This window comes from Nannobrachium achirus (genome assembly GCF_963921795.1).
Source record: "Nannobrachium achirus genome assembly, chromosome: 8".
Classification (NCBI taxonomy): domain Eukaryota; kingdom Metazoa; phylum Chordata; class Actinopteri; order Myctophiformes; family Myctophidae; genus Nannobrachium; species Nannobrachium achirus.
The window spans coordinates 6,837,125-6,861,930 of NC_137817.1; the positions used below are offsets into that span (position 1 = coordinate 6,837,125).

Genomic DNA, 24,806 nt, shown 5'->3' on the forward strand with positions numbered 1-24,806 from the left:
ATACCATGGAACTGGACCTGAGGGATAGGGCTAGGGTTAGGGTTAGGGTTAATAACTACTAATACCATGGAACTGGACCTGAGGGATAGGGCTAGGGCTAGGGTTAGGGTTAATAACTACTAATACCATGGAACTGGACCTGAGGGCTAGGGATAGGGCTAGGGTTAGGGTTAATAACTACTAATACCATGGAACTGGACCTGAGGGCTAGGGCTAGGGCTAGGGTTAGGGTTAATAACTACTAATACCATGGAACTGGACCTGAGGGCTAGGGATAGGGCTAGGGTTAGGGTTAATAACTACTAATACCATGGAACTGGACCTGAGGGATAGGGATAGGGCTAGGGTTAGGGTTAATAACTACTAATACCATGGAACTGGACCTGAGGGATAGGGCTAGGGCTAGGGTTAGGGTTAGGGTTAATAACTACTAATACCATGGAACTGGACCTGAGGGCTAGGGCTAGGGCTAGGGTTAGGGTTAATAACTACTAATACCATGGAACTGGACCTGAGGGCTAGGGCTAGGGCTAGGGTTAGGGTTAATAACTACTAATACCATGGAACTGGACCTGAGGTCTAGGGCTAGGGCTAGGGTTAGGGTTAATAACTACTAATACCATGGAACTGGACCTGAGGGCTAGGGCTAGGGCTAGGGTTAGGGTTAATAACTACTAATACCATGGAACTGGACCTGAGGGCTAGGGCTAGGGTTAGGGTTAATAACTACTAATACCATGGAACTGGACCTGAGGGCTAGGGCTAGGGTTAGGGTTAATAACTACTAATACCATGGAACTGGACCTGAGGGCTAGGGCTAGGGCTAGGGTTAGGGTTAATAACTACTAATACCATGGAACTGGACCTGAGGGCTAGGGCTAGGGTTAGGGTTAATAACTACTAATACCATGGAACTGGACCTGAGGGCTAGGGCTAGGGTTAGGGTTAATAACTACTAATACCATGGAACTGGACCTGAGGGCTAGGGCTAGGGTTAGGGTTAATAACTACTAATACCATGGAACTGGACCTGAGGGCTAGGGCTAGGGCTAGGGTTAGGGTTAATAACTACTAATACCATGGAACTGGACCTGAGGGCTAGGGATAGGGCTAGGGTTAGGGTTAATAACTACTAATACCATGGAACTGGACCTGAGGGCTAGGGCTAGGGCTAGGGTTAGGGTTAATAACTACTAATACCATGGAACTGGACCTGAGGGATAGGGCTAGGGCTAGGGTTAGGGTTAATAACTACTAATACCATGGAACTGGACCTGAGGGATAGGGCTAGGGTTAGGGTTAGGGTTAATAACTACTAATACCATGGAACTGGACCTGAGGGATAGGGCTAGGGCTAGGGTTAGGGTTAATAACTACTAATACCATGGAACTGGACCTGAGGGATAGGGCTAGGGCTAGGGTTAGGGTTAATAACTACTAATACCATGGAACTGGACCTGAGGGCTAGGGCTAGGGCTAGGGCTAGGGTTAATAACTACTAATACCATGGAACTGGACCTGAGGGCTAGGGTTAGGGCTAGGGTTAGGGTTAATAACTACTAATACCATGGAACTGGACCTGAGGGCTAGGGCTAGGGTTAGGGTTAATAACTACTAATACCATGGAACTGGACCTGAGGGCTAGGGATAGGGCTAGGGTTAGGGTTAATAACTACTAATACCATGGAACTGGACCTGAGGGCTAGGGCTAGGGCTAGGGTTAGGGTTAATAACTACTAATACCATGGAACTGGACCTGAGGGCTAGGGATAGGGCTAGGATTAGGGTTAATAACTACTAATACCATGGAACTGGACCTGAGGGATAGGGATAGGGCTAGGGTTAGGGTTAATAACTACTAATACCATGGAACTGGACCTGGGGGATAGGGCTAGGGCTAGGGTTAGGGTTAGGGTTAATAACTACTAATACCATGGAACTGGACCTGAGGGATAGGGATAGGGCTAGGGCTAGGGTTAGGGTTAATAACTACTAATACCATGGAACTGGACCTGAGGGATAGGGCTAGGGCTAGGGTTAGGGTTAATTAGACCAGGTCAACCTGGTTGTGCCAGACCCCCTGTCTGTCATCATCATTTATGACATCATACCTTTTATAGGCATGTCATCATCATGTCATCATCATATATACCCTTTATATAGAAAACCCGGACAGACAGACCGACATTTGCTTATGTAGGCCTACCCATTTCATGGGTCTGGCAATCATAATACCTGATAATCATGTTTTAGGGGGGAATAACCCTTTAAGGGATGGTGTCACACTTATTGTTTGGTAACTCAATCAATGACACACGTCTTACAAGTTCAAATGACATTATAATACAGGTTATTGATAAAAACTACATACAGTAGTATGAGATTTTATATTTTTTCTGTGCGTCCGTTGCTTTAATTTCAGGTTTATTCAGTATCTGTAACTTGTGAGAGTTTGTGTTTTTTTTAGATACTTGAATTTCACTTCACCACATTTCAAAGACAAAATATTGTACTTTTAACAGCCCTGTGCGAGAATGATAGAGAGTCCATTGCAGCATTGTACTGGAATTGGATGCTGAAAAGGTGTTTTTTTAGGGGGGGCCAATGGAGTGAGGGATGAAGGGAGGAAGTTCTTTTTTTCTTGGCAAGGAAGAGTTTGTCCTTGAGGGTTCAGGGGAGAGGCTTTTTGGAGCGGTGAAAGCGCTCCCAATGAACAGGTATATCCGTGGGTATGTGGCTGGCTGGCTGGCTGTGTCCGTCCGTCCGTAGTCTGGCAATACCTTGAGTGGCCACACACAACACACTAGTTAAAGGAGGGGCGCTGTTTTGTGCAGGCCAGGCACACTCACCACTCACTCACAGGCACAGTTTACACTCACTCACTCACTCACATAGGGTACAGCTGCTCAAATTCACCGCTCCACTTCGAACCGAGGTTTGATTTTTTTTAAAAACCCTTGTTTGCAACTCAGCTGTCTTTGTAAGCACTTTGCTTACAAAGGAAAGGGGGAGTATAGGAGGGAGGGAGAGAAGGATGAAGGGAACAGAGAAAAGAGGAGTAGAGAGGTGGGAGAAAAGATGGGAGGAAGGTAGAGAGAGGGAGAGAGAGAAAGAAAGAGAGAGAGAGAGAGAGAGAGAGAGAGAGAGAGAGAGGGGGGGAGCTATTTGGCTGTGTTTCATGTCTTTTTCACACCACTGACTGTGTGTGTGTGTGTGTGTGTGTGTGTGTGTGTGTGTGTGTGTGTGTGTGTGTGCGTGCGTGCGTGCGTGCGTGCGTGCGTGTGTGTGTGCATGTGTGTATGCGTGAGTGTACGTGAGCGTGCGTGCGTTATGTTGCGTTTGATCGATGGCCCCGCTAATTGACTGCTACATTGACTGCTGGACTGTTTAGTCAAAGTCACGCCAGCAAAAGTTATCCCAAGAAAAATGTGTTCTCATGGAAAACTGTCGAGTCACTGTTTCCCTCCCTTCTGTCTTCTGTCCATCCCTCCCTCCCCCCCTCTCCATCTAGCCATCCCTCCATCCATGCGTGAGTGCATTCTTACCACGAGTCATCAGTTTTTGAAGCCAAACGCGTTGTGTGAACCTTTATGATGCTATTAGAGACTTGTTACGTTGATATTTATTAGCACTGGTGGACAGAGTACTCAATCCCAGTACGTGAGTCAAAGTAGGCCATTCACAAGTTTCCAACGTCCAATCCTGCATTGCGCAGAAGGTGTGCGGCAGTTCCGGCATCGCCGCCAAGTGTGATCTACAAGCTCACAGCGGTTGCATCTGCGACGCGACGTGAGCTTGTATGTCTGCTGTTACAGTAAATTATCGCGGAAACAGGTGGATAGATACTCCTGGTCAAATAATACTCAACTGCAGTGAAAGTTGCTCTGTCAAATTTGTACTTGAGTTAAAAAATATATATATATATATATATATATATACATTAACTCTCCCGCCGCTTCGAACGTTCACGTTCGCCCCATTTTTTACAGAACCTCGATGCCAATACGGCGCTCGTTCGGTTCGTTCGTCTGATGACTGTAAGCTGATGAGGCGTCGCGCGGCCGTCTACTGTAAACACATTTTCCGCGGTGATGGTGTAAAAAATCCATTATGCGTTAACATCAACGGAGAACAATTCACTTCCTTGTTGATTTTCTCTGGCTCTGAGGCTCTGTGGCCAGTGACTGGTCTTCTTCTTCTTCAACACATAACAGGCAAATTCACATTCATTCTCGCATGACGCCGCCCTCTGCTGCCTGGCAGACCAAAGTGCACTATTGCACAACCCAAAAAAAAAAAAAAAAATGTCTGTCTGTCTATCTACTATAACGTCGCAAAGGTAAGCCGCTTTTTGATGGCGCCAGACCCAATAAATAAATAAATAATCTGGCAGTAGGAGAGTTAATAGGGAAAATAGCAGACCTACAAGCTCACAACGTCAAAATCAAATTTTTGGTCAAACGATTTGTCCGGGACACTTCATACCGGACAATACCAGATGTTGGAAAAAAGAAAATACTCAAGTAAAAGTTCAAATACTCAACATGCACTCAAGTACCGTATTCGGTTAAATGTACTTTGTTAAATGTCCATTAAGAGACTCATTACGTTGTCATTCATTATTCCATGGTGTTTGACCTCTATACCTTTCTCTGCCTCTCACCTCCTCCCCCTCCCCTCCAGGTATGACTTTGTCGAGGTGGAGGACCAATCGGAGACCAGCACCATCATCTGGGGGCGTTGGTGCGGTCAGAAAGCCCCGCCCCGACTCACCTCCAAGTCGGACATGCTCCGAGTCACGTTCAAGTCCGACGACTACTTTGTGGCCAAGCCCGGATTCAAGGTCTACTACTCACTGCTGGTGAGGCCCAACGACACATATTTACACCATGTCTCTTCAACAGGGGGTCCCTACTACAAGTAAGGGATAACATCTCGCTCAGCGGTCATTATGATACAGTATCTGGTGGCATATCAACCTGAAGGGCTCCTATCACTCCATAATGACCGCTGAACGAGATGTTATCCCACTTATCGCACGGTTACTTACAAAATACATTAATACATTAAGTGGAAAAAAAAAACTAAATATTTCCTTGCTTGTGTGGCGGAGAGAGTCGCAGCCCCAGCCTGAAGATTCAAAAGTCTAGTATCTGCTCTCGTTAGACGCCGGGTGGGGAGGTTCGGATCACCTCCGTTACATTGGTGCCGTGACCCGGATCCGGGCTTCCCCGTAGGAGGAGGTCAAAGGGGGGTGAGTGTGGCGGAGAGAGTCGCAGCCCCAGCCTGAAGCCTCAAAAGTCTAGTCTGCTCTCATTCCATAGGGATATCCCTTTGGAGTAATGGTTTAGATATTGGACTTTCACACGGGAGACCTGGGTTCGAAGCAGGGTGGGGAGGTTCGGATCACCTCTGTTACACTTGCAGTAGTGAAAGTGTTGCACTGGCCGTCCGCAGGGCACAACGTCGCCTCGATGCAAACGGGAAGTGTTGATCAAATAGAATCCATATTTGGTTACTGCATTGTCTATTTCTCACTTCAAACGTTTTCAAAAACATTCTTGAGAGCAACACTTAGTTCTATATGTCGCTGTATGTTTGTTTACATGGCTGACACGTTGGATACAGCACAAGATCCAGAAATCCAGAATATCAGACCTCTTATTTCAGCGATTGACCAATCAGAATCAAGCATTCAAACGAGCCGTGCAATTAATACAATACAAACTTGTAAAAACAAGGTTTATGGAATGAAACATAAATCAATGATAGCTTTCTTCAATGATAAGGTTTAGCTGAGAATAAGAACCACCATAAAACATGATGGAATACTGACAAGAAAAACTCAACCTAAACCTGGATATTGGAGGCACAGTTATATCCCAAAATATTCAAAGTAGCCGACAGTTTAATTAATTGTTTATGTCTAGCAACACATAAAAAAGTAACTCAGGTCCGCTTTACAAAGAATAGATTCTAAGAAGCGTCTGATAAAGAGGTACAGTACTTAGAAAGCTCAAAGCCCTGAAAGCATTCTAAGCTACAGGTCATAACATTCCCAGACGCTTTTTACGACGTGCAACTGAAGTCATCACTCCCTGCATAAAACATAACAAACCTTGAACAAGGTCACCTTCCTAAGCAGTTCTACAGTGTTGTAAAGTACTTTTGCTTAAAAGGACTGTCTTCTAAAGGGGTACTGTCATTTTAAAAATAAATCTTAAAATATTAGTTAATATGTTAATGTTGTCATTGTGAGAATGCGCAATTATAAGCCAATCAAATGAATTGACTGTACTTAGACTATTTACTTTACTGGTCAGCTGTTGTTGGGGGGGCGAGGGGCAGATTACACTGTGACATGAGTTTCAGACTATTTCAGACCGTTTTCAGAGAGACCACGTGACCTACTGTATCATACTATTATAATTTTGGGGCGTGTCAGCGGGCTTTAATATAACTTACAATCCACTACAATTATATGAAAGCTTTAGTTACCATGTAGATTTTTATTATTATTACAAAGCATACATTAACCACTTCAGCCCTATTATAGTTCGGCCATTTGAAAATAGCAGATCTACAAGCTCACAATGCGTTGCGATGTGACACATTGTGAGCTTGTAGGTCAGCTATTTCTCAAACTATATTTTATACATTTTGAACATGTGTAACGGGACATTTTATGCATACTATTGATACTACTTTATTGATATTTTTTGCAAAATGTAAGTGCAAAATGTTTGCCACACCGCTGGAATTCAAATGGGCCAGAGTAAAAAACCCACCACCACCTTGTCTCCTTGCTGTGCTCAATATCAAAAGGTAATTGATAGGATCGTAAAACGAACGAAAACACCGCCGTTTGAATTTCAATATGGTTTCAGAAAATCTAATTCTACAAATGGCTCTATCTGTCAGATCACATTATAGGATTTCAAGTATGGTAAGGTTATGCTGCATTGTTACCCCCAAAAGGAATTCTACACGATAAACATTATTTGATTTTAACACGTTGCAAGCCGCGGCAGAACCCTCTGAACAGAGGTAGCGCCGAAGAAATAAGCCATTTATTTACAAACATGTTTTAAAAAAACAAAGCCCACATGATAACAACACGTAATGGAGTGCTCGATACAGCGTACATATTCATCCTGCAGAGGTCGGCGATCTTACTTTGGCGAGGCGGAGGGGAGATCAATTCCATTCGTTTACGTGCGGCGAAGCAGGGAAAGGAGCGATAGAGAAGCGGCGCCCGAACGTGATTGAAACCGCGATCCACGAACAGAGACAAAGAGTAGCCATCTTGTGTGTCTTTCTTGTTGAGTTTCAACACTGGGGAGAGTTCATGGCCACTCCTGGCCAGCCATCCATCCAGAATGTGAGTCAACGGCGTGGCCTGCTGGATATTACGAGTATCACACCCAGCACCAGAAAATGACTGTGAGAGCATATTAACCGTTTCAGATAGCTCCAAAAAGACACAGAGAAGAATTTCCGATGTTTTTTTTTTAAATTATTATCATTTATATCAAAAGTCCGGGAATAGACGTGTGGCTGATGGGACCCAGTAGGAAGTCCGAGGGAGTACGACCAGGCTTAGAAGGTGTTAAAACAACCTTATTATAAATTGTGAATTCATCTTTTAGGTCTTAGCTCTAGAGGGCAGAGAATACATGCTGGGTGTAAATGGAACCATTGTCCTCACCTCAACCACCAACACAAGGGAGCCTTTTTAGGCCCTCCTTTTTATAATATCGTCGGGTGGAATCATCATAGATCCCAAACTGTTACTTTTTGAAGGATTCAAATTAAAAACATAGCAAAAGTAGCAGATCTACGAGCTTGAAAAGCGTGCATGCCGCGTTTCGAGCTTGCAACTACTTTTGATACTTTTGTGTGACGCTGTAGTATGATCAAGTATGGATGGGTGATGCGTTTATAGTAGGGATGTCAGCGGTTAACCGGTTAACCGGTTAGCCGACCGTTAAGAAATAACCGGTCATGCTTAACGGTTTCACGGTTAATTTTCATAATAATATGATCGCATTTTCCTGGACCTGCATAGTGTTTTTGGCTATGGAGATGTGATTTTGTCAAACAGACTCTGGGAGGCGCAAGAGAGTAAGTAGTCTTATGTCATGTCCAATCGAACAGTGAATGAGAGACAGCTGTTTTAGTGTTACGCAGTGGGGTCTGTGCTGTGCCACAGTGTGGTCCGGGGAGGATCAGACAACGAGCGTCGGAATACACAAAACAGAACACGTAGCCAACAGAGTTATTTCGGTCTGGGAGCATTTCAAAAGGAAAGGAGTGTAGACGACAGTATCTTTCTCAAATACAGCAGCGACATGAGGCAACAGCGATGCTCAATCACAAGCCGTGAGTCGCAGAACGCGACGCGCTGTGAGCTTGTAGATCTGCCATTTTCATCTCGGAAGAGTTTTCTCTGCAGACTCGTACACAACAGAACTCGTCGTCATGTCAATGGTTCTCAATAAAAATGCTCAGCCTAGGCTAGAGCTTGTTTGTTTGAAAGGCAGAATAGGCACCGCCGCCGACCACTTGTTGAAACGCGCAGGCGATGCTTGTTGTTTATTGATGATTAAGCCTAGAACTATTTATTTTTATTGTTAAATCCGTCTTTTTGTTTGTCTTTCAAAGGAGCATAACTAAATGTCTACCATTCGTCTACCAACATTAATTCTGTGTTAAAAAATAATAATAATAATGAAATTAAAAAATTTAAAAATAATAATTAAAAACCGTTAATTAACCGGTTAATGCTGACGGCTAACCGGTTACTGGATAAACCGTTAGTGACATCCCTAGTTTATAGTATGATTCAGTCAGTCTGCAATAGAAGGCTTTTCACTGTCTCTCCTTCTTGCCAAACAGAGTTGATACTCATCGTTGTCAAAAGGGGCAACCATAGCCAGTGCTGTGTTCTACCTGTCATACGGTTATACGCAGTATAAGACGTAAAAAAATCAAAAAAGAGTATGCCCCTGTGAACCTTTCAAAGTAGCGTATAATGAGGCATTATGCACTGGTGTATGCGCTGGCCACACGAATAGCCACGGATCATAGATTATAGTATGCCCTCAAAAAGAGTCTAGAACACACCACTGGCCATAGCTGAATGGGTACTGAACCCACCTGGGAAGCAGACAATTCCAAGTTTGAGACCCGACCCTGAGCAGTAACCCTTAACCCCTAACTGCTTTTTGCCGTAAATGCAAATATACAGTGACAAATACCGAAAAAGGAGTATTAATTATTATCAAATCGTCTCTGTCGGCTTCAAATTCAAAAATAGCAAAAGCAGCAGATCAAGCTGCAAGCTCAAAACGTGTCGCTTCGCCCCATGGTTTGCACTTGTGGATCAGCTGCTTCTGTGTGACGCTCAAGTAGGGTAGGATGTAAAAAGAATAAAGTTTTCTGCCTGAAAACAACGAAATGCAAAACTAAAGACGTCTCCTTGGTTCAGGGTGGTGATAAGTGGCTCTGAAATCACAGTCAAGGAAGAAGTTATTTATCTTATCTGGAGAGAGTATGGCTTTACAATTTATCTCAAAGGAAAATGTAATAGTACAATTTAGCCTGAATACCGGTATCCACATTCGCTGATAGAAGCAAATCTTGACAGTGGCACTTGTTCAATGATGTTTTGATTACACCTGCATATTCTAGTAGACTAGAATCCCATAGATACTAATAAATACAATAAAAAAAAGTTGCAGACCTCTCAAAAAATAAATGAGGTTGCTCCTTAAACTCCCAGAACTCATCTCCTCCCTGCCTATTGTACAGTATTAGCCTCATGTGGAGGAGAGAGTTTCAACTCATCAACATTTGTGTGGGTCACAGGATTGTAATCAATGTAAACAATGTTTTTGTTTAGCGACCAGCCCCATCTGGTGTAAAATGGAATCACAGCAGAACAAGAACATAAGAAACGACGTCATCGAAAAACTGGAACTCCCTCCGCTTCTGGAACTCCCTCCGCTTCCTATTAAGTTTTTTCACATAATAGTCTTTTTCTCCGCTTCCGTGTTCTTACTCGTGTTTGTGAAAACAGTGGATTTTTCAATCGGTCATAACCATGGATTGCATGGCCCAAACGAGCAGCGTATTCTTTCACGGAAGCACAGAAAGTGTCCGTGTCCAATAGGGGAATCGATTGAAAATTTAAAAAATATTCTGTGACTACTTGAAAATAGATGGCCGTGGTTAGTGGTTTAATTGTTTAAATATTCTTGCAGTGAATGAGTTAAAGGACAACTTTTTTTTTTTAAAACAAGGGTTCATGTTTTAGATTGCAATTAGAGAAAAGAAAATATGAGTTTTACAATGTTTTCATTTACTTCTTTAGCCAATTTAGCAAGTTTGATTTCAGTTGTTGGGGGCATGTGTAGTGGCTAAACATGTCTTTTTAGACACAATATGCCCCTACATGCACCGCATGGTTTTCATGGTTAGGTGTGACTTATGGAGGCTAGTAGTGTTGCTGTAGAATTTGTCGTCTCATTGTGTCTAAAAAGACATATTTAGCCACGTGCACGCATGCCCCCACCCACTGAAATTAAACTCTCTAAAATGGATAAAACGATAGAAAGCAGTAAATGAAAACATGTCAAGACTCTTCTTTTCTTTCCTCTAATTACAATCTAAAATATGAACCATTATTGTAAAAAGCTAAAACAAAGTTGTCCTTTAACAGTTCTACTGCCATATTTAAAAAATAAATATTTTTGCTGGTGCCATCAAAAAGTAGCTTACCTTTGCAATGTTATAGAAACATATCTATGGATGATTTCCAGACATAATCGTTTTCAGTGGACACATAGATGTGTACTTTAGCCAAACTGACAGCAGGGGGAAGGAAGCCTTATGCAATGAATGGATGTGAAATGGCCCTCTCCTCTTTCCATCGTTCAGAGCGTAGAAATGCATATTCTAGATCAGGTGCACAGAATACAGCCAGGAAGTGATTTGGACATCCATTGATGTTTACGTGTGGTGGAGATTTGAAAGCAGCATTACGGGTGATGTTTTTTTTTTTTTTTACTGTACACACCCTCACGACCTCTCATGAGCTTACAGTCATCAAACAAGGTAAAAGAACGGCCGTTCGTATTGGCAACGCGCCGCCGTCAGAATTGGGACGAGCGTTAACGTTCGAAGTGGTGAAAGAGTTAATAAAGAGCTGGAAAGGCATAGGGAGACCCCCAGGGACGTGCTGGGCCCCTGATTCAGCCCGGGAAAAAGAGTTGGAGAGGCCCTCATTGCGCGCTATAGAGAGAGATCTCTCTATAGCACTGCTGCTACTCAAAGATTTGCCATTTCAGATCATGACAAGTGACAAGCCAGTGGGCCAATTATTGTACATGAGTTATATTTCGTCGTTGTCGGGTGGAAACCTTGTATGTCCAAAACCGTTTGTTTTGTATTTATCATTTAAAAAATGTTTTAAACTAGTGAAAACAGACAAACTACAAGCACACAAAGCCTCGCGGTGCGAGGCGTTGTGTGCTTGTAGATCTGCTGTTTTCACTACTTTTGTGCAACAGCCTTGTATGATGAAGCAGGGCTTTGCTTTGCGAAAAAAATGTATACATTTGAAACTTGGAGATACGAGGTTTCTGCCCGACAGTGACGATTTACTTTGTTGGCTGCCCAGCCCCCAAAATGGAACAAGGGCCGACATTTTTTTTTTTTTTTCTCTAATAGCTGGCCTGGACCGGCCGTTCGGGAGTTGTCCCGCTTTTCCCAATGGCCAGCACGTCCCTGGCCGACCCCTATATACAGAACAAACACTCTATGGCAGTAATTCATTTTTAATAGAAAGCCTTTTCACTTCATTAGCCACCATTTCTGCCACTCACTCAAAGCACTGTTTTGTTTTGTGCAGTTCTTCTGCGGCGCTTGTTTTCTCGCCCCAGACCGGTTCAAACCGGGTAACACGGGGAACAGTTGAGGTGACTGCAAACACACTGAGTCGTTATCTACACTGCTCCTGTCTCCCACATCCTCTTGGTAGTGAAGGAGAAAGATGGAACGATTAAGTCAGATTTATACTTAGTCTTACGTCGGTGTCGTGCGCTGAAAATAGCCGCTCTACAAGCAGGTGTGTTGCACCAAATTCTGGGCCCTGGGTACAAGGATTCACTCACATTTTGTGCTTTAACTATTGAAAAATAGCAGATATACAAGCTCACATCGCGGCACCAAGTGCCGCGCTGTGAGCTATTTTTGAGAAATCGTGAAAATGTGTGCAATATTTCAAATCCTTCCTTGAAAAAAAATATGTATGTCAGTGGTGCTCAAACCTTTTCATGTGAAGGACTCCCAAAACGATGTATTTGTCCACGGAACCCCATCTCTAAATATTTAGTTCCAGGGACCCCCCAGAAGCAAAATTTGAGTTACAAATGTCCGCTTAAAAATACATATATTCATATATTCAAAGATTCAGTTTCAAATATTAATTCTCACAACTTTTCAAAAATAGAAGATATACAAGCTCGCAGCGCGGCACTCGGAGCCGTGCTGTGAGCTTGCTATTTTTCAACAGCTAAAGTATAAAATAATTAAGGCCCCACCTTGGGCCCTAGTAAATCAGTCCCACTTTTCCCCCCCTTGTGACGCCCCTGCCTACAAGCTTGTGCCGCGCCCGCGCCGTGAACTTGCAGGTCGGCTCTTTTAGCCGCGTACGACGGAGCGTAATTGAAGCTGAGAGAGTAGATGGACACACATCCACTAGACGGTAGAGGAGTGATGCAGAAGGGTGCGGGAAGGGAAGAGGAGAGGCGAGGAAGTGTTCTTTTTAAAATCCTGTCAAGTGAGCAGATAAGGAGATTAGCTTTGTCACGCTGTCAGGGAAGGAGGGGACACGAGCGCGTCCAGGACGTGGAATATGCTCTCTCTAAAAGGGGTGTCGCACCAAATTCTGGGCCCTGGGTACAAGGATTCACTGTGGGGTTTACCCATTTAGACTGGGAACGCAATATTACGCATTATTTTGTGCTTTACCTATTGAAAAATAGCAGATCTAGTACAAGCTGAAAATGTGATGTCTTTGAATATTTCAAATCCTTCTGTCTGTATGTTTCTATGTCAGTGGTGCTCAAACTTTTTCATGTGAAGGACCCCCAAAATGATATGTATTTGGCCACAGACCCCCATCTCAAAATAGTTAGTTCCAACTTCCAGGGACCCCCCCCCCCCAGAAGCAAAATTTGAGTTACAAGATTTGCAAACATTTTTCACGACTTAAAAAAAAAATAGCAGATCTACAAGCTCGCAGTGCGGCACTCGGTGCCGCACTGTGAGCTTGTATATCTGCTATTTTTCAATAGTAACTCAGTCCCACTCCCCCCCCCCCCCCCCCCTTGTAACGCCACTGACTACAATATAATAAGGAGAGAGAGAGAAAGAGAAAGAGACAGAGACAGAGACAGAGACAGAGAGAAAGCGAGATTCAAAGATGGTTCCCCCTTTTTACTTAGTTAATTTTGTTACAACCGAGTTGGAGGGAACTGGATGCAAGAAGAGAGGACACGAGAAAGCCCTCCGAAAACAACGCAGCGCACCCCACGGGTGCGTTCGGAGATAAAAAGAAAGGGAGGGAGGGAGGGGGGACACACAAAGAAAGAGGGAGTAGGGGGGAGATAGAGAGATATGAAGACATTTCCCTTGCGTTTGTCAGATGCCTTCTTGGTGTGCAGGCAGGGCCGTGTCCTGATTGTAGCTCCTTCCACTGTGTAAGCACTTTTTCCCCTGGTTTCTCCTGACAACATTTTCTGACTGCAAACGCTCTCACGCTGCGCTCACCTCAGGAAATGTCTTCATCAGCCACAAACCAGCAGCGAGCGATATTCTCTCTCATCTCTGTCAGTCCCTCTGTGTCTCTGTGTCTGTCTCTCCCTCTCTCGCTCTCCCTCTCCCGCTCTCTCTTTCCTTACTCATACTCCTTTGTTGGAGTATTTCCGATTTTCAATACTTACTCGTCAACTCCACTATACATATCGTCGTTGTTGGGTGGAAACCTTGTATGTCCAAGACCGTTCGTTTTGTATTTATCATTTTAAAAATGAATTAAACTAGTGAGAACAGCAAATCTACAGCTTGTGTGCTTGTAGATCTGCTGTTTTCACTACTTTTGTGCGACGGCCTTGTATGGTGAAGCAGGGCTTTACTTGGTGAAAAAAGTACAAATTTGAAACTTGGAGATACGAGGTTTCTGACCGACAGTGACGATATCAGAGGCAAATATTTAACTTTTGGCAACCATTGCAATTATTAGAAAACTTTAGTTTCAAGTTAATTATACTTACTTATGCTTATCGCTCCTTTTCACGGAGCATAGGCCGTTGATCTAACCTGACTTGCGCCAGATGGTGGCAGTAGAGCGTACCGCCCTACTTTACCATCTGAGATCTCTCTGGGAGAGTTGATAACACTCGTAAAGCCCCGGGCCGGACCAATCAGCGGCAGCTACGGGCGGGCTCTGAGCGGCTCTGAACCAATAGAGTCTGATTGCAGACCACGTGGAAACCCAGGAGGTGGATGAGTGGTTGGAGTTGGCACTCCCAGACTGTGATAGAGAGACGGCCCCATCCAATCACCTGCTAAAGAATTTGAAAAAATGGCCCGCCCCTTACATCGGGTCTGCCCGACCGATCCCAGATGATGGTAAGCAGAGCGGTATGCAGCCAGGCATACGCACTGCTGCCATTATCTGGCGCAGTCAGGTTACCGTCGATCACAGTCCACCAGAGTCCTCTATCCTGGGCCTTCTTTTCCAGCTCTCTCCATGTCAGTCCACACTGCTTGATGTCAGTCTCAAGGTCCCTGCGCCAGCTGTTCTTTGGCCTTCCCCTCTTTCTTGTGTCTTGCGGGTTCTAATCTAAGGGCTTGTCTTGTGATGCTGGTATTGGGTTTCAGGAGTGTGTGGCCGATCCATCCCCACCTTCTCCTCTTAATCTCCTCCTCCACTGGTGGTAGACCCGCTCTCAGCCAGAGATCATTATTACTAATGGTGTCTGCATGGCCAGTGGATGCTGCATGATCCTCCTCAGGCAGCTGTTGATGAATGTTTGTACCTTCATCTTTGTTGCGACCGTCAGGTCGCAGTTACTATCAAAACATCCACCGGCTGTCAGTCCGTCAGTCCGTCATGTCACACGTCACACTTTTGCCCTACTCATATCTCCGCCACCGTTGCCCCGATCCATGCCAAACGTTGCACACACACACACACTCCTTGGCTGCCAAACCACAACCCCCACCCCTCATTTCTCACGTGACCCTTTTCTAGCGTCACCATGAGGCCGATTCTTGCAAGACACATTTTTGGACACTGCTCCTACAGATTTTGCCCTAAAATCACGCAAACCGGTACACAGTATCTCTACATGGATCTGTCCCATTTCCCATATTCCCTCCTGATCGGCTACCATTGCCTTCCAAAGTTTGTGTATGCGACCTGGCGGTCGCTTATCTCTCGATTTAGGCAGTCTTACTGGTAATCTTTGTTGTCCTCCACGTCTCTGATCCGTACAGTAGCACTGACTTGACGTTTGAGCTGAAGAGTCTGAGCTTTGTCCGCTGGCTGATTTCTTTAGAGCTCCAAATGTTCTTTAATTGGATGAATGCGACTCTTGTCTTTCTGATTCTGGCTCGGACATCTGCATCTGTGCTGCCCTTCAAGTTACTTTGTAGATTTTGTTTATTATTACAAAGCATACATTCAGCACATTCAGTCCCATGTAGGCTACAAGATCACAGCAGCTCTCCCTGCTCGATCGTGTCAAAGCTCACGTGTCACAAGATTCAATTCATCCCCTGAGCAAGCAGGCAGGCTCTATTAGCTCAATGGTAAAATTCAGCACTTGCACAGGAAAAGCGGGTTCAAATCTGAGGTAGAAGAGGAAAGTTAACCCATTTAGGCCTAGAATTATTGAATGCTTTAACTATTGAAAAATAGCAGATAATATAAGCTCACAGCGCGGCACAGAGTGCCACGCTGCAAGCTTGTAGATCTGCTATTTTTGAAAAATAAGGATTCAGAAGACACTGATAGAATCGGGTCAAAATATTCAAAAACTTTCAAGATTTTTCAAAAATAGCAGATAATTATACAGGCTCGCAGCGCGGCACTCGGTGCCTCGCTGTGAGCTTGTATATCTGCTTTTTTGAGCGGTGGTCACAACGCTCCTATACGTGGCGGTGTGTGTGGGTCTGTCTGTCTGTCTGTCTGTCTCCGTGTCTGTATGTAGCCTACAGTACCTTTTGTGACCACACATGTTAAGGGAGGGGCGCTGTTGTTCAGGCCAGGCCAGACACCCACACACACACACACACACACACACACACACACACACACACACATACACACACACACACACACACACAATATATATATATATGTTTTGCTGTTGCGCAGTCTCCACGACCACCGCTCAGTTCACACGGGTGTGATTTTTTAATAGCTAAATCAAAAAATAAAGTTATGCCCGGACTAACTGGATTAAACTAAATATCTGAGTACTCCTTCCAGTCCTGGCATAGATAAAGAGGTCCTGTCTTTACCTCGGTGCACTCGTACAGAACTGCATGAAAAGAGACAATTATTCTTCGCTTTGAGTTTTTTTGCAAAGCGATGCACAAAAGCTCAGACATTACTTCTGTAAAAGTTGCTCATAAAGTGTCGTCTGTTATTCCGCCGTGTATACCAGAGGGCTTGCTTTCCACTCGGCGTATGTTAATGTGCACTGGGAGAAGTGCATTCCTTTTCATTCAGTCTAGTGGAGTTGAACTCGATGCTGCTTTTAAATAGTTTCTTCCAGTATACTGGCTGCGACCGCAGGGAGCAGTCTACTATGAGAACTGTCACAGCTTGACCGTATTTACGTATGTTCGGAATACGTGTAACGCCTGACACTGTGGTTCCCTGACACATCACTGTGTCATCACATGTGACATCGCAGTGATGTCAGATACTCAGAGCAGGGATCTCTATACTGTATATGGGCATAAAACGGATTCTGTTATGGATCTCCATATATGGGCATAAAAGGGATTAGTGATGTCAGATACTCGGAGCAGGGATCTCCATAATTGGGCATAAAAGGTATTCTGTTAGGGATCTCCATATATGGGCATAAAAAGCTTTTTGCCCTTAGGCGTCTTACTGGGATTAGTACTGTGTGTGTGTGTGTGTGTGTGTGTGTGTGTGTGTGTGTGTGTGTGTGTGTGTGTGTGTGTGTGTGTGTGTGTGTGTGTGTGTGTGTGCGTGCGTGCGTGCAGGTAGTACACATAGGTAGTGTGACACGCGCGCATGCATGCACGTCACACTACCTATTCAGGCATGAAAACAACACCATTAGGAAGATGTCAGCTTTTCTGCCTTTAGTCTACTCCTCTTAAAGCCTTATCACCCACGCACGTGCACAGACACAGACACACACACACACACACACACACACCCACACACACACACACACCCCACACACACACACACACACACACACACACACACACACACCACACACACACACACACACACACATTCAGTAGTGGCTCAGTCGTTCATGCTCTCATCCTTTCCACTAGACTTAAGCAGCGTGCAAGGCTTCATTTAGTAGCTCTAATCTGTCCCAGACTGGAGTGGAAAGAGAAAACAGAACAGGTGTGTATGATGGTATGGTCGTCTGTAGGGCTGTCACGGTTATGCCATTATACATGACGATGAATTGTCACTCAAATATTTACGATTTAATTGTGTTTTTGTCTTTGACCAATTACATTTCTGTTTGGCTTGTAGGCTTTGAAGCTGCACATGGCAGATACGATACATAACCTAAATATGCAAAGAAGTGTACTGACATATTTGACAACTTTATACTTAAAGGACAACTTTAGTTTTTTACAACAAGGGTTCATATTTTTAGATTGTAATTAAATAATATAAAAGATGAGTGTAAAATTATTTCATTTACTTCTTTCTATTGTTTTAGAGATTCGTAATTTCAGTGGTTGGGGGCATGCGTACAAGTGGCTAAATATGTCATTTACACAGAATAAGCCCATTCCCATGATACAACGCAAGATACAACGCAACCTTTCATAGTTGGATGTGACTTATGGGGACTAGAAGTGTTACTGTAATAGCAATAAAGAAACTGCTGGCTTATTGTGTCTAAAAATACTATTAGCCACTTGTACGCATGCCCCAATGCGTACGCATGCCCCACATTTTAGCACGGTAAACTTGATAAAACAAAAGAACAAAGCAAATGAAAACATTTTAACACTCACTTTTCTTTTACCTAATTACAATCTAAAATATGACCCTTGTTGTAAAAAAACAAAGTTATCCTTTAAAGCACATGATAGTGGAAATAGCAGATCTACAAGCTCACACGCGTGGCCATGCGACGCGTTGTGAGCTTGTAGATGGTGCATTTATATAGCGATTTTATCCAAGGCGCTTTACATAGATTGTGCATTACATTCACCCATTCACACACCAATGGCGAAGGCACCAATGTGCGCAAGGCACCACCTGCTCAAGCAACTAGGGGTTCAGAGTCTTGCTCAAGGACTCTTCAATATTAACTCAGGGGGAGCCCGGATTCTAACTGGGAACCCTTTCGGGAACCATCGTCTTTCTACCCCTGAGCTAAGCCTTGCTGTGGCCAAATGCATATCATTTTGGGGGTCCTTCACATGAAAAACGTGAGCACCACTGACATAGAAACATTAAAAAAAAAACTTTGAAATGTGAAATATTCAAAGACAAGCAGATCTTCAAGCTCGCAGCGTGGCACTCGGTGCCGCGTTGAGAGCTTGTATATCTGCTGTTTTTCAATAGTTAAAGCACAAAATGTGAGTGAATCCTTGTACCCATGCAGGGCCCAGAATTTGCTGCGACACCCCTGCTTGTACTTGATAGGAAGGCAGGGACGTGCTGGGCCCCTGATTCAGCCCGGGAAAAAGAGGGAGAGGCCCACATTGCGCGCTATAGAGAGAGATCTCTCTCTTTAGCGCTGCTGCTACTCAAAGATTTGCCATTTCAGATCATGACAAGTGACAAGCCAGTGGGCCAATTACATGAGTTATATTTCGTCGTTGTCGGGTGGAAACCTTGTATGTCCAAAACCGTTTGAAGCGGTGCGAGGCGTTGTGTGCTTGTAGATCGTCTGTTTTCACTACTTTTGTGCAACGGCCTTGTATGATGAAGCAGGACTTTGCTTTGCGAAAAAATGTACAAATTTGAAACTTGGAGATACGAGGTTTCTGCCCGACAATAACGATTTACTTTGTTGGCCGCCCAGCCCCAAAATGGAACGAAGGCCCACATTTTATTTTTATTTCTTTCCTAAAGGCCGGCCTGGACCGGTCGGGAATGAACTGGTCGTTTGGGAATTGTCCCGCTTTTCCCAATGGCCAGCACGTCCCTGTAGGAAGGGGTCATGTCTGATGAAATCTGAATATCAAACCTCTAAATACAGAATCAAGCAACTTCTGGAGGTGCTTACAAAAGCCAGAGTCGACTTTTAAAATGACCCCAAAAGTGAAAATACCCTTTTATGTGGTTAACAGTCAGGATTGTGTCCTGTCTCCCGGTGATTTAACCCTGTAAGGCCTTCTACTTGCAAAAAAAATAAAAAATAAAAATGTAATGCTGTAAGGTTTTATAGCCATAAATCATAAATCATGCTCTAATCTTCATTTTGGGGATATTTAATAACATATGTACACGTTCTAGACATTCTAATGATCACCACAAACATTATTACAGGCATTTTGCTTATGTTTTTGTGAGGAACAGCTACAGTGAAAAAAGTGAGATGTTGTCCGTCCACTGGCGTCCAGACTCTGGACTCCAGAGATCTTGAAGTGGTGTGAATGTCAGCATCTGTGGTGGGGGGGGGGGGGGGGGGGGGGGTATTTAATAATGATAATGAATACCTACTCCTCCCGCGGGGGAAATTCAGATATCACAGCACAACCCAGCTGCTTTTTTTATCAGCTTTGACCCAGCTGAACTCAACCCAGTGATGCCCACAAGGAGCGCAAGGGGGAAGGGGGGCAGTGGTAGCTGGAGTGGGGAATCGTACCTGCGACCTCTGGGGCCTCCGGAGTCATAGGGGTGGACACTAACCACTCAGCCACCACTGTATTTATATGCAAAATACTTGGCCAGTGGCATTGTAATACTAAACAATATGATCCAGTGGTGATGTTAATGTGAAAAAATAACAGGAAAACTAATTCTTAAACTCTTTTATTTTTAATTTTTTATATAAAATATAAATGTGTCCAAAAAGCGACAGTGGGCCTTGCAGGGTTAACAGATCGGTACCTTTGTTCTCCTGCGCCGGCTTCATATCTTCTCTCTGGGAGGAGACAGTTGTTATCTATGAATATTGATTGGTTTGTCTAGGGACCACGGGGGAGGGGGAGGCAGGACATCATATGTGATTTCTATCTTTAGACGGAGTTTCCCTTTCATGTTGAAGATTAGTCCCGGTGGGGAGGGAGTAGGGTAGGGCGCGTCTCGTTTCCCATAATATGATCTAACGCATGGGATTCCCAGACCGTCCTCGCTGACAGATAGTCCGAGGAATGTAAACCCAGACAGCAAATTAAAAGCACCTGAACTCTCAGTGTTGTTTGTGCGTGCGTGCAGGGGCGTCACAAGGGGGAGGGGAAGAGTGGGACCGAGTTACCAGGGCCCAAGCTGAAGGGGCCTTCGTTATTTTATACTTTAGCTATTGAAAAATTTGCAGATATACAAGCTCACAGCGCGGCACCGAGTGCCGCGCCGCAAGTTTGTAGATCTGCTATTTTTGAAAAGTCATGAAAATGTGCGCACATTTTTTTATATATATATTTTTTAAGCGAACATTTGTAACTCAAATTTCGCTCCTGGGGGGTCCCTGGAACTAAATATTTTGAGATGGGGGTCTTTGACCAAATACATATTATTTTGGGGGTCCTACACATGAAAAGGTTTGATCATCACTGACATAGAAACATAATTATGTATTAAAAAAAAAAAAAAAAAACTTAGAAGGATTTGAAATATTCAAAGACAAGCACAAAAGGTTTTCATGATTTTTCAAAAACAGCAGATCTACAAGCTCGCAGCGTGGTGAGCTTGTATATCTGCTATTTTTCAATAAGTTGAAGCATAAAATAATTGAAGTGAAGCCTTGTACCCAGGGCCCAGAATTTGGTGCGACACCCCTGCATGTGTGCGTGTGTGCGTGTGTGTGTGCGTGCCTGGGTGCGTGCGTGATTGTGTGTGCATGTTTTTTGAGAGATGACTCCAAGTCTAGAAGCTTCAAAACACAGCTCTACTGTTTCACTTGTTTTTCCTTTTTTGCTCCGGGAAACGGTGACTTATTTCCCTACAACATTAGTGGAACAATGTCAATCCCCCATATCATCATACAAGCATAGTAGCCACTACAGCCAGGGGGTGAACAGTGACCATCAGGGACGTGCTGGTCATTGGGAAAAGCGGGACAACTCCCGAACGGCCGGTTCATTCCCGGCCGGTCCAGGCCGGCCATTAGGAAAAAATTAAAAATAAAATGTCAGCCTTCGTTCCATTTTGGGGGCTGGGCGGCCAACAAAGTAAATCGTCAGTGTCGGGCAGAAACCTTGTATCTCCAAGTTTCAAATTTATAATTTTTTTCGCAAAGCAAAGCCCTGCTTCATCAAGGCCGTTGCACAAAAGTAGTAAAAACAGCAGATCTACAAGCACACAACGCCTCGCACCGCGAGGCGTTGTGTGCTTGTAGATTGGCTGTTTTCACTAGTTTAAATCATTTTTAAAATGATAAATACAAAACAAACGGTTTTGGACATACAAGGTTTCCACCCGACAACGACGAAATATAACTCATGTACAGTAATTGACCCACTGGCTTGTCACTTGTCATGATCTGAAATGGCAAATCTTTGAGTAGCAGCAGCAGCGCTATAGAGAGAGATCTCTCTCCATAGCGCGCAATGAGGGCCTCTCCAACTCTTTTTCCCGGGCTGAATCAGGGGCCCAGCACGTCCCTGGTGACCATTGACCAAGTATGTTGCGTGTAGGAAATGAAAAACAAAGGAATATTTACTCGTAAAAATGTGTCCGCGACCCACAAACGGGTTCCGACCCATCGTTTGAGTCTAACCATTCAGCTATGGATAGTGTGAATGTTATGTTTCTACTGCTACCCCACCCCCTGCAACTACTCCCCTCGGCCGTTGCTGTAAATAAAACGTGTGTTGGCAGTTAACTAGACTGTTTAAGTAGGTGGCATTTATGCATAGCTCTGGAGAACGCGGAGGTGTGCGGTGAGCGCAAAGCACTCCGCCAGTCTCTCATATTAGATCACTGGTTCCCAAACGTTTTCTTTTTTTTACTACATACTAATTATTTCAAAAGAACTCTTCTATATTTTATGAAAAGAAGGCAAAGAAATTCATACAAAAAGAAAAAGGAAAGTCTGCACATCTAAAAGATACACTTTAAAGGACGACTTTGTTTTTTTACAACAAGGGTTCATATTTTAGATTGTAATTAGAGTAAAGAAAAGTGCTTTCTATTGTTTTAGTGATTTTAGTATTTTGATTTTAGAGGGTCGGGCTGTCGGGGCATGCGTACAAGTGGCTTAATATGTCCTTTTAGATACAATAAGCCGACACTTTCTTTATTACTATTTACAGTAACACTACCAGCCCCCATAAGTTACATCTGCCCATGAAAGATTGCGGTGCATCTTGGGAATGGGCTTATTGTGTCTAACAAGACATATTTAGCCACTTGCATGCAGGCCCCCAACCTTGGGGCATGCATGCAAGTGGCAAGTTAAAATCACTAAAACTATAGAAAGAAGTAAATGAAAATATTCTATCTAAAATATGAACCCTTGTTGTAAAAAAAACAAAGTTGTCTTTTAAAAGTAGAGAAAAGTAGTGAAAATAGACGATTTGCAACCACAGATGGTCTATTTTCACTAGTTTGGGTCGCAAGGGAGACATAAAATCTCTCCTTTGGGCCTCAAGCTAAAACGTTTGGGAACCACTGATTATAGATGAATCCACGGAGCGCTACCGTGTAGGGGCGGTGTCGCCGTGTCACGGCACGGAGCGGTCGCAGTCGACACCGCCAGTATGATTGCCGCAATGTGGATTCGTCTACTCTACAGCAAGACATTCAGATATCCAAGCATCTTAATACATTTACATTCACTGCATGGGCTTGAACGGCTGGTGAAGGCAACCTGTGACAATAAAGAAACGGCGACTATTATTTAGAACATGCTTTACCTGTCTCCCCAGCCACCATATTTGGAAGTCGAGCCGTCTAAATAAAGCTAATTCCACTGTTAAAATCAACTCCCAGAATTTTCAACCAATTTCCAGGCGTCCATAACAAATGTCAGACATGGAGTTATGGATCCAGTACACAGGTATCTAGGCCCCGTTCACACGACGCCGCTCCCATGAGAATTCTGCTAAATGAAATGTCAGATATGCCTTCCGTACAGACGACAACGGCATTTCAGGTGGTTGAAAACGGAACAAAGTAAGACCCGATTTTTGGGTGGAAAAGCTGACAACGGTCTCCCCTCTCATCACCGTATGAACAGTGGGAAACGCAAGAAAGGACAACACATGTGATGTTATGGCAAACATAGGCTCTATCCGTGTGTCACCGCCACCTAGCGAAATTACATGGACACTACATCGTTTCATGCCCTGATGTGGCTTCATATGAACGCTGGATAAAAAGCAAAATGCAACAGCGATGTCCCGGAACCTCGCCGTTTTCTCTACAGAGCGCCTGAACATGGCCTAAAATGCATATGTTCATACCAAAACACGTTTAACTAACACAGTTGGAAAATACTTCAGTGCCCAGATAAAAAATGCCATGATGTGTACACATCACGTGAAATCATAATGCTGGTGTTTCCAGCATAATGTAATTACTTGGTGCTCTCACCGAAACAGTGTTGTTTTTGACAGCAATTTTTTATTTAGTTTTAGTCATAGTCTTTTGAATAAAATGTATTTTAGTTTTAGTCATAATTTAGTCACCTGAAAAGTTTTAGTTTAGTCAAATTTTAGTCGATTAAATATATGATTTTAGGCGACTAAATCTACAGTTGATTTAGTCAACTGAAATGTATTTTGGCAGGCCTTGATGGCATAGTAATGACTGATTTTACACTGCGACGCGTTGTGAGCTTGTAGATCTGCTATTTTCAGCACACAACACCGAAGAGCAACCAAACATAAAATGACTCTCTTCTCCACTAGTCCCTCCCTAACGTTTTAGTCTAGTTTTTATTTTGTTGACGAAATTGTCAATATATTTAGTCTTAGTTTTAGTCATCACAGCTTAGTTTTTATTTTGTTTTTATTTATTTTTCGTCAGTGAAAAAACACAGTCGACAAAACATTTTCGTCATAGTTTTAGTCGACGAAATCAACACTACACCGAAAACTAGACAGAAATATACGCCTCAGTATAGACATAGCCCCTGACACCTGAACTAATGGAACTAAATGAACCCTTATGGGTCCATTTGATCTGCATGCTCACAACCGAAAGCAATAGAACCGTCAATAGAACTGTCTTCACAATAGAACTGTGTTATACAAAATGTAATGCCATCAACTCTTATAGTGCTCATCAGGGTGGGGGGGTCCCCAGTTGAAACATGATTATTTTGGGGGTCGCGGCCTGAAAGTGTTGAGAACCACTGTCAGGGACATGCTGGGCCCCT

At 43.8% G+C, this 24,806-nt stretch overlaps 1 protein-coding gene across 1 annotated transcript in view; it reads left to right on the top strand.

The window, feature by feature from the left end:
* pdgfd (platelet derived growth factor d) overlaps positions 1–24,806 on the top strand; it is a gene marked incomplete at both ends in the record, with an annotated part of 185,115 nt that overhangs the window by 107,427 nt on the left and 52,882 nt on the right. The window contains one exon of the mRNA XM_080731167.1: positions 4,684–4,861. Coding sequence (XP_080587293.1) covers positions 4,684–4,861 — 178 coding nt within the window. The remainder of the gene's footprint in view (positions 1–4,683; positions 4,862–24,806) is intronic.